At 43.4% G+C, this 10,370-nt stretch overlaps 1 protein-coding gene across 2 annotated transcripts in view; it reads right to left on the bottom strand.

The window, feature by feature from the left end:
• Skap1 (src kinase associated phosphoprotein 1) overlaps nucleotides 1-10,370 on the bottom strand; it is a 306,639-nt gene that overhangs the window by 17,594 nt on the left and 278,675 nt on the right. For both annotated transcript variants that reach the window (XM_031354487.1, XM_031354488.1), the window contains one exon: nucleotides 9,035-9,135. In XM_031354487.1, coding sequence (XP_031210347.1) covers nucleotides 9,035-9,135 — 101 coding nt within the window. The remainder of the gene's footprint in view (nucleotides 1-9,034; nucleotides 9,136-10,370) is intronic.

Below are 10,370 nucleotides of genomic sequence, written 5' to 3'. Positions count from 1 at the left end.
ACAAAAGAAAAAAAATTAAAGATGCAGCAGGAAAAAAAAAAAGAACCTTTCTAAAAATGCAAGTTTAAAATGTTTATGCTCTCGCCTCAGCCTAGCTGCACCTTAGAATCTGCCATTTCATAAACAAAATACTGATGGCACAGACTATCATTTGGTGATAGCTACCCCAGGACATATCTAGATGCACTTCTGTTATTTTAATTAAATACTGCATTATGGTTTGCGACAGCTCCATAGCTACTGCGTAAATGAATTCCGAATTAAAGTGTTACTTAGGCATCCAGTAATTTTTGTTTCAGTTCTCAGTTTTACAAAGCAAATAGCTATAAAATCAAGATGTTCATTCATTTACAGATGGGGGAGGATTGTCATTGCTATTTTTTTCCCCCTTAATCCTCATGCACGAAAGGAATCCGGCTCCCGACACTCTCAGCTTATGAGCCACATCGCAAAGAAAAACACATCCTCTCCACTAGAATGTGAAATGCTGGATATTAATTGCCGGTATCATGCTTCTCTTTGCAGTCGCGTCCTGTCTTTTAACAATTATCCCGATGGGCTGCAGTCTTGAGCTGCCAGGGGAGTCTTGTCCTTTGTTGAGTGGTTAGGAACCTATTTGGTTTCATTTTCTTGAAAAAGTGTATAAAAGCTCCATGGAAGTTTCTGGATTTGGAACTCCTTCCAAACAGTGTATTATTAAGGACAGGGAAACTCCTGTGTCTTCATGCGAAAAATGTGCATCTCTAAATAAAAAAAATCTTTTTAATTTAAGTATATTACCATCCCCCAAATGAACTGGAGATATAATTTGATAACACCAGTTTGTTATAGTTTAAACATGGCTTAATTGGTAAATTATGAGAAAAGTTTGGAATTTTCTCATTTATCAGTTCAGAGTCTCACTCAAAACATAGTAGGGTAAAGCATTCTTTCTTTCTCTCTCTCTCTTTTTTCTTTTTGGCTGAAATCTGAGAATTTAATTGTCATTAATATGTCTTGTCACATGAAAAATTTTAAAATAGCAAGTTTTCTGAAGACACCGTCTATTATTTCTGGTTGGAGAATCAATACGATCTTTTAATTAGTATTAAATATCTTATGTCCATGGATGTCAGCAACTTCTCACTTTCTGTATTCTCATGGTTGCCCCTGACCTCCCATAATGAATCTTCCAACTTCGACAGAAATTACTGCTTTGTATGTTTGCAAACGAGACTATAATGTGCTTCAGTATTTTGCAAGTTTGGTTGTAGTGCTGAATCCGTATGATATCGAGAAACCCTAGCAGGAGAGGCTGAGGGAGGCTGAGTTCTCTCTGAGAACGTAACTACACAGAAACAATGCTTTTGTGACTCCTTTTAAATAGGGCACATCACTGAAATGTCATCTAGCCTCTCTGGCAGATTAGCGAGGAGTTTATTACTAAATCTCTGTCTATTAGACATGTAGCTGACTCTGGAGGAGCTGCTTGTTATAGGACTGGCGGCAGGAAATGGAGGGAATGTCACAGTTAAAGACACAAATTTTCCCTGTAATATATTCGAATGGAAACCTCTGAATCCAATACTACATGGGCATATCTAATAAATTCACAATATTTCAGTCTCAACAGCCTTTGCCGGTTAGTTTTAAAGATTTATGTGGTAAAAAATTACTCAGTGATGAATATGGTTTACTCTGTGCAGTATTGGAGGTGTAAGGAATTAAACTACCGTCTTTAACAGTGAATTTATTATTACCTCTGTCAAAAGACGAAGCCTTTAACAGCATTTGTTATAAATTCACTGCAAAATAAATGGCTGGCTTTTTTTTTTTTTTATGCTGGAGTTTGTAAAGCGTTGGGTGATTCTGAGCATTAACCTAACCCCTCCATGGCTTATGTGGTTCTGTGTAAACATCTGGTATGGGACTTTCTACCTGACTCTGGGGTGTGTGTGTGTGTGTGTGTGTGTGTGTGTGTGTGTGTGTGTGTGTTTTGAAAGCGAAAGATCTTGTCTAGGACAACAGTTTAGAAACAAGGAGATTAAAGAGAAAAATGCAGTTGAATTCTCTCTCTCTTAAAGGGTTTTTATAATAAAGAGCCAGAATTCAATGGGACAGGGTTGTCATGCAGTTGGGCCCCTCGCTCGAAGGCTTATGTGCATGCATATGTGCACACACAAACACCCTCTCCCTTTTGTCCTCTCTTGGAATGGGTATCCCCTCATTTATAAAAATTACCTGGAAGGAATGAGGCTGCCAGGGTTTGTTCTAGACGATTGGTTCCTGTCTGGGGGAAAGGAATGGTCTCTACTGAATCTGACCGGTGTATGACCGCTGCCTTCCAGCTGACCCCAAATCCCATTCGCATCCTCCTAACTCCTGCCTCCCGTAGGGATTATTAATGAGAGAAAATACCACCACCATCATCATCTTCGTCATCACAGCACGGTGTTGACCTGCTTGTTAACATGAAATGGGGTGGTAGGGACACCTTCTGCGTTCCCCCCACGCCATTATAAATAAGAAAAGATATCCTCTGATGGTCTACCCCTGCCTACCCCTTTGGTTAGGTCAGAGGTGAATAATGGCTCTTTGACAGGCATTGATCAGTTTCATCACACTGTTTGGGCAGTCTGTGCCCCAGGCCTATATTTCCCCACTTATGACTCCCAAATTACCTCCCAAATAACCTTAGCCCATCCCCCACTCAGTCAAGCAGAGGGTTCGACGCCTGAGGAAGTCCTAAATGGACACTAGATGTCACCAAACACCTCCTTTCCCTCAGAGCCCTGAAATTAAAAATAAATAAATAAATAAATAAATCCTTCCTTTAAAGCAACCGAAGGGATTAACTTAGCGGTTTTTATGAGCAGTGTTGTCACGTTCAACTAAACACACCTAAAAGAGGACGTATCATTGTACGTTCTCTCTCTCTCTCAAATAATATACAGATTTTTTTTTTTTTTTTAAGAAAGGAAGGAAGGAAGGGCCCAAGGGAAGAGAAAGGTCTATATTCTTAAGTAGTCTTTTGAGGAGGTAAGGGGAAAAAACCCCTGGGGTTTTAAAATCCCATTACAACAGGCAGTATGTTAACACAGCCCAGGTGTGCCCGGCCAGGCCCTGTTGCATTCAGGTGGCAGGAGCCAGAGACAGCTGTTCCATCCCAGGTGACAAAATGAATCTATCCTCCTTCATATAAAGCCCATCTACCCACATGAAGTGCCGCATGACAAACTGTTTCCACCAGCTAAGAAGTCAACCCAAAAAGACTGGCATGGTGGAGGCATGTGCTACGCTAAGCCATCACGTAATCAACCCTAAGGAATGCCCAACTTGTTGCTCCAATGCTGATTCCCAAGGAAATAAGACCCCGGATGAGGTCTTAAGAGGTCTCTAACACCCATCGGTGCAGGACACAGCCCAAGCTCAAGAGATGCATCCTTCTGGCTCAGTTTACCTACACGTGGGGTAAGGGGTGGGTGGTCCTTCTTTCCAGTTAACCGAGTTTTTTGAGATAGTCTCATATATATGTCCCTAGTCTGCCCAGAATTTGCTAGGTACACCAGGCCGCTTCCAACTCAACAGAAATCTGCCTGCTTCTGCCTCAGCCTGCAAGGATTCAAGGCGTGAGGCTCCACCCCATCCAAAGTTTCTCTTTTTTATGCTGGACCGCTCATGCTACTGCCGTAAATTACTTCTGGAACTGGAGGCTGATCTCTTCCCAATGGCCGTTCAGTTATGTAGTTATCTCAGACAGCAGAAGTACCTGTGTTATTTAGAAGGAGTGTTTTCTAGGGGGAAACCTTGCTGGCTAGAAGTCAGGTCACTCCCCTGAAGGGAAACTTGGGACTTCTCTTATCCAAATAGAGGCATCTTACTTTATCCTTTGAGAGGCCATCGCGCCGCTGGTTCCAGAGGGGCCTTGCAGCCCTCAGATATACAAGGAGCTAAGCCAGGGCACAGTGTCCTCTCACTGAGAGTGATTCAGCACCTGCCCTGTCATGCATGGTGCTCAGACAGAATGGATTTTTGGAGTACACCTGTTGTTGAACCCCTGCCAGGTACTGATGGCCACTAACCCCCAAATCACTTTCCCCCCTGCTGTTGATGCTTGGAATGTCGGACAGGACCGAGCGGCAGCCGGTGTGTATTTCAAACACAGCAGATGGATTTTTATATTAGCTCCTATTTCATGTTCAGGCAGAGCGACCGCCACACTCAAACCACACAGCCTCAGTGCCGCCGAGTTTGCTTCTGTGAGATTAATTCTGTGAAATTAATTGGGACAAGATTGAAAAGGAAATTAAAATGCAGCTGAGTGAACAGGCCTCTCAAACACCTTTTCCCTGCTCTGTTCAAACTTGAATTCTGCGGTGGTCGCCGGTATCGTGGGAAGTAATTTACGAGAGGCAGGCTCTCAGGAGTGATCCGTTACGTATGAGGAGACCTGCACCAGCGCCACAATCTGGAGCCACTGAAAAGCGCTAAACGCCCTGCTGTGGTGGGAGCTGTGTCCTGGCTTCCTCCAGGGGGAGGAAGGGAGGCTCTTACCAGAAAAAGCCGCTCAGAAATCGCTGGGTCCAAAAGGAGTGTGGGAGCATCCGCTGGATGTTCACATCCGCTCCGTTATTAAAATCTTTCTCTAATATATTTTAAGATCCAAATTAGAAGTCAGCGAGTTAAGTGGGCATGAAGCAGCATGGGGCCTCAGAATGTTTGGATGTGCTGAGGGGTGGGCGGTCAGCAGGAGGGCTCTCTGCTGGCTGTGTCCTTGTTACTGCTCCTGAGATGGGTACACGGCTCAGGCCTTTTCTGGAAGAGAGCTTTGGAGGCTTTCTGGTGTTAGTGACGATACTTCTAAACCCCAGAGACACAGTGCATTTCCACATAGGCCTCTTCACTAGTGAGTGGTAGGGAGTGTGAGAGAACTTCACTTTGTGTCTCAACCGATGGAGCTTCTGAGGAGTTCTTGGTGTATGAGTGTGTGAGTGCCACAGCTTATGTGTGTGCATGTGCCAACAGGCAAGCATGTGGAGCTCAGGGGACAACTTCTGGGGGTTGTTTCTTTTTTTTTTTTTCTGCCATGTGGGTCCCAGGGATGGAACTCAAGGGGCAGGCGTGGTGGCAGGTGTCTTCATCCATGGAGCCATCTTGCTGGCCCTCATTTTGCTCTACTGTATCAATGATTTACTGAAATCACAAGGCAATGTCCAGGACAAAGGGTCGCTTTAGTGTAGTGTTAGTGGATGGGAAAGAAGAATATAGGAGTTGTCATTACTTAAGGGCTGTGTATGCCTTCACATACATTCTCTGACCACACACTTATGAACGAAATGATCCTGCTTTTTACAGATAAGGACATTAAAGTATAGGAAGTTTAAGTGGCTTTTTTTTTTTTTAAGATTACACAAATAACCTACCCAAGAACAGGACAGGTGGTAGGCTGTCTGGATAACCATGAAGTACATTTCTTCGTCTGTCTGTCTGTCTGTCTGTCTACCTACCTACCTGTCTATCTACCTATCTATCTATAAATCATGAACCATATATATAATGTATCATATATGTGTGTGTGTGTGTGTGTGTGTGTGTGTGTGTCTGTGTATATTACAGGACTGGAGATATGGGTCAATGGTTATAAGCACAGCCCTACTATTCCATGGGATCCTGTTTTAATTTCCAGCACCCACATGGTGACTCACAACCATCTGTAACTCCAGTCCCAGGGTGTCCAAAGCCCTCATCTGGCCTCTGAGGGCACAGTCATATGTACAGACAAAATACCAATACATGATAAATAAAACAAGCAAGCAAGCAAGCAAGCAAGCATCCCCCAATCCCAGCAGGGGCAGCAAGGACAGCACAGGGTAAAAGCTGGTATCTTCCCCTTTTTATCTGCTCATCTTACTTCTCTTCCTTGAGTCTCCTTCTTCCAGACTCTCTCCTCACAGCCTTTTCTATCTTTCTTTTTTTCTGAGATAGAGTCTCTTTATTATGTAGTCCTGGCTGTCCAGGAACTCAAAATGTAGACCAGGCTGGTCTCAAAATCACAGAGATCGGCATGCCTCTGTCTCCAAGAGTCACCAAGCCCAGCACAGTGTTTCCTTAATAAAGGGCTAAGGATTTAACTTGGTAGTAGACTATCCAGGGCCTAGCATGCTTAAGGCCCTGGATTTGATCCTTAGCACTGTAAGTTTTACTTTGAGAGGGGTAAACCAGTTGTCCCTATTGGGGGTGAAGTCAAAACAGGTGGCGGTTGGAATGCTTGTCATTCAAACGGAGCAAGTAATTAAAGCTGCGAGTGCCGCGTGGATTTCTGGAGCAGCTTTGCAATATCAGGCCCACTGTGTTTAGAATGGAAGTATCTAGGGTGGGAGAGACAACACCCTCATTTTACAGGTGAGGAAACAAGTCCGTGGAGCTGAGCGGTACAGCTGTGTCATGCATCCTGCAGGGAAACATTCTGCAGGTTTCTAGGCAGAGGCCTTTTGTGCTCAGGCAGGGTGCTGCTAGCCTTGGGAGGGGAGAGATACGAAGTACTCCAGACACCATTCTCTTGGACTAAACTCAGTGTGCATCAGTTTGTTCTCTTGCTCCAGGTTTGAAAGGCAGGCTCATTCCAGCAAAGAAAGCCAGCTGGGACTGAGGTAGGATGAACCTGGGAGATAATTCCAGAGAGGAGGGAATGGCTGAACATCTAGATGTATCAGACTCTCCTTTTCTATCTGTATGAATTGGTTCATTTGTGCTTTTTTTTTTTTTTTTTTTTTTTTTTTTAGAGACAAGCAAATAGGAAGGGAGGTCTTTTAAGGTTCCTTTTTGTCCAAGGGCTCTCTGATCGAGTTAGGTAATAGAATCAAGGCAAATCCAATCCCAGACGCTCCCCAAACCCACGTTAAACAGAATGAAGTTCGCAAAAGGAATGTTCCTTCAACTACAAACCTTCTCATTTCCTCCTCTGATTTGCAGGGATGAGCAATATGAGGAAGGGAGGCACCTGGTATAGCTTAGGGGGCAGAAATACTGATAGACTTAGAACCTTCCGGAACAGTGGAGAAAGAAGCTGATAGAATTAAGGCAGTGAGGCATTTTCACCAAATTAAACTCTGATGCATTAGCATGTAGTCATGGAGGAGGGGAACAGAGGTTTGATTTTAAAAAGACCAGTCTAACGTTCTTAGGCATCTCATAGAAATACCACAGCCATGGTAACCACACACCACTCTCTAGATTGCGGGACAGGTCACTGCACAGCCCCTTAGATCTAACTGGAGGGAAGGGACCCCCAGTGAGAAGCCATTAACAAAGGCAAAAGACATGTAAAACAAACAAAATAATCATGACGGAGAGAAGGCCAGCCGCCAGTCTGACTCTGCACTCCCCCCCTCCTGCTGCAGGCACCTCGAGACAATGTAAACAGTTAATTTGTTCACCTGCAGGCTCTGGGCAAACAGAGGCCTGGTCACACCTGAGTGGATAACTCGATTACCCCGTAATGCCAGCACAGTAATGTACACAAATTCTATTACACGGCAAACCTTGCTTTCGGGCATTTGAAATACCAATCAGGCCAGTGTCCACTCCCTTCTCTGCTTCCAATTTATTCTTGGTGTATTGGAGCTGCACCGAAATTGTGGTAGGGTGGTGCTGAGTTAGAGTGGCAGGAGAAATCACTAGAACATCGCAATCTCATCCAGCAGGGCCTACAAAACCCTTAACTTCCTGCAAAGGGCTTGGTCTGAATTTAGTTACTGTTTAAAGGGGCCTGGTTCATTGGAACCCCTGGAAGACATCTGGAGTCAGACTTGATCTGTTTCCTTTTTTTATTATTATTACATTTTATTTTCTTGTTTTACATTTTGTATGTTATTACATTCTATTTACTTATTACATTTTTATTCACTAGTTTACCATATGTGTGCCCCAGTGTACCTGTGGAGGTCAGAGGACAACTTTGAGGAGTCAGTCCTCTCCTCCACATCTTCTCTGAGACTGAACTCAGGTCTTTAGTCTTGGCAGCAAGTACCTTTACTCACTGAGCCATTTCGTCTGCCCCTTGGTTTTTTGTAAAGGAGCTCACAGAATATCTCAAGCACAAACAGATCCTTGGTATAAGTCGTACCAGTCATATGATAGGAGAAATGGCAAATGTGATGTTCATAACACAGTGGGTTTCTCCTCCTCCCCCATGGCATTCAGAACTCACCAATTAAAGAGCAAAGTATGCCCATTTCAAAACTATACTTGTAGATATTGACAGGCTGCATAGAGAGCGGCCTCTGTGATAAATTCTCTTAGGAGTAAAATGTGTTGTCTTTGTATAATATGTGTGGTCTTTTTTGCTTGTTTGTTTACAGGACGATGATCAATCGTTTCCTCAAACTGTAGCCTGTGACTCCAAAAAGTTCTTTTATGATAGACAGGCAATAATCTATCCTTAAAAAAAAAAAAGCCCTGTTGCTTTATGGTCAACAATAGAATGTGTTAGCTGAGCCTACAGCTGGTCTATGCTTGAAGAAGAGAATAAAATTAGCTGGGCTGTGTGCAGTTGAATTCAGTAGGTTGGCCTTATCAGCACTGGCTCAAACCAACTGAGCTAACAGGTTCTGACTCCTCCTCCCACAGGTAATTATATTATCATCTCATTTATCTATAAATGAAATAAAAATCTAGTGTACCTAGCCTAGAATGTTTTCAATAGTATTATATGGTAATAAATTATGTACATAGTTATTATATCATAAGTTCTCAGAAGACATCAAATTTTGACTGATATAATTTTAGTATTATATCTACTTGATTCTATATATTTAAATTTGCTTTAGTGTATCTCTAAATGTGAAAAAAATGATTTCTGGGCTTTAATTTTTAATTAAAAAAATTCCTAACCGATTATACATTAAAGGGAATTTTGATCTGTGTGTATAAGGAGAGCCATGTAATAATACACAGAGAGAGGTGTAATAACATGGAATTATTCTGGTTACGTTAAGTATACTAATAGGAGTGAAAACATAGCTTTGGATCCAAGACCTATACTTCACATTTTTACCTTGCTCAGAATGCGGATGAGGTCACCCCGTTGGAAGGACAGTTCATCCGGCTGGTCACCATGGCAATCCCATAGGCCCTGGTAATAATCGGCATAGTCCACTGATCAAAGAGAAGAGAAAGCAAAGATAAAAGGAATCAGTTTGGCTGCAAATGGAAACTGGGGTTCTGATACAGCCTCCAGGAAAGTTAAGATTCCGGGGGCGGGTGTGCCCCAGATGACAAACACTCAGAGCAAAGGACTATGGGAGGGACGAGATCATTAACTCACATAAAATATTTACAGATCACCCCTAGTAGGAATGCTGCTCAACAATATGGTAATAGATGTATTTATTAGTAGAAGAAAACCAGGCACATAATTTCTCAGTTGGTTTGCAAACAAGCAGCACAAAGATGTTTCCCACTAGAGTTTTTGATCCAGGGCATCCAAACACCGGAGTGCATCTCTTCTTTATGTACTGAAGGAACAGTTCCCTCTGCCTGTCCACAAGAGAGGCTGAGTCAGCCAGCATTCTTCTGCACCACGCCTCACATTTTGGCCTCCTCTGTTACCCGGGAGCTTCATCCCAGGTACCTTATGAGGTTAGTCACCAATAAATACTGAAACGAATAGCCCAGTTTTTAAGTGGAGCCATGGGGGTGTCTCGTCCATTACAACTAAATTCTGGGTGGGCTGGCCCTTTTCCAGCATCTCATTTGTAGACCCTGAGCATGTCTGCCAAGATTTATCTGCAAGCCCCCAGGGAACAGAAACCAAACTGATCTGCATTAAAAATGAAAGCAACTGAAGACACCAAACCAAGCTTTAGACAGCACGGGAGAGATTTACTGGGCTCCTCAGCCAGACTGGATGGCAGTGATGCCACAGGACAGCCATCGATTCTTAACAATGAAAAATTCGTATTGATCCTCTTCTACCCGGAAAGGTTAAACACCATCGGACACAGTGGGCGAACATGTGGGGGTTTGAATGGCGGGAGAGCGAATGCCCACTGGACCAGGGACACTTGGAGTTTCTTAGAATATTCCTGTGAGCCAAGCACCTGCCAAAGGTGAAATTTGATCGATGGGACTCAGGACTCCTGAGATGTAGTTAAAAACCTGCGTGACTTTTAGCTAGGAGGCTGAGGCAGGAGGATCATGAATTCTAAGCCAGCCTGGGTTTCACTGTGACACTCTGTCTTGAAAAATGGAGTGGAAAAAAAAAATTGTGTGATTTCTAGGGACTCGGTCTCGCCGATCCCTACTTGATCTGGATATGTTTGGATTCTCTCTCTCTCTCTCTTTCTCTCTCTCTCTCTCTCTTTTTCTCTCTTTCTCTCTCTCTCTCTCTC

Source organism: Mastomys coucha, unplaced genomic scaffold, assembly GCF_008632895.1.
Source record: "Mastomys coucha isolate ucsf_1 unplaced genomic scaffold, UCSF_Mcou_1 pScaffold5, whole genome shotgun sequence".
Classification (NCBI taxonomy): domain Eukaryota; kingdom Metazoa; phylum Chordata; class Mammalia; order Rodentia; family Muridae; genus Mastomys; species Mastomys coucha.
This window is presented reverse-complemented; position numbering and strand designations above follow the sequence as displayed.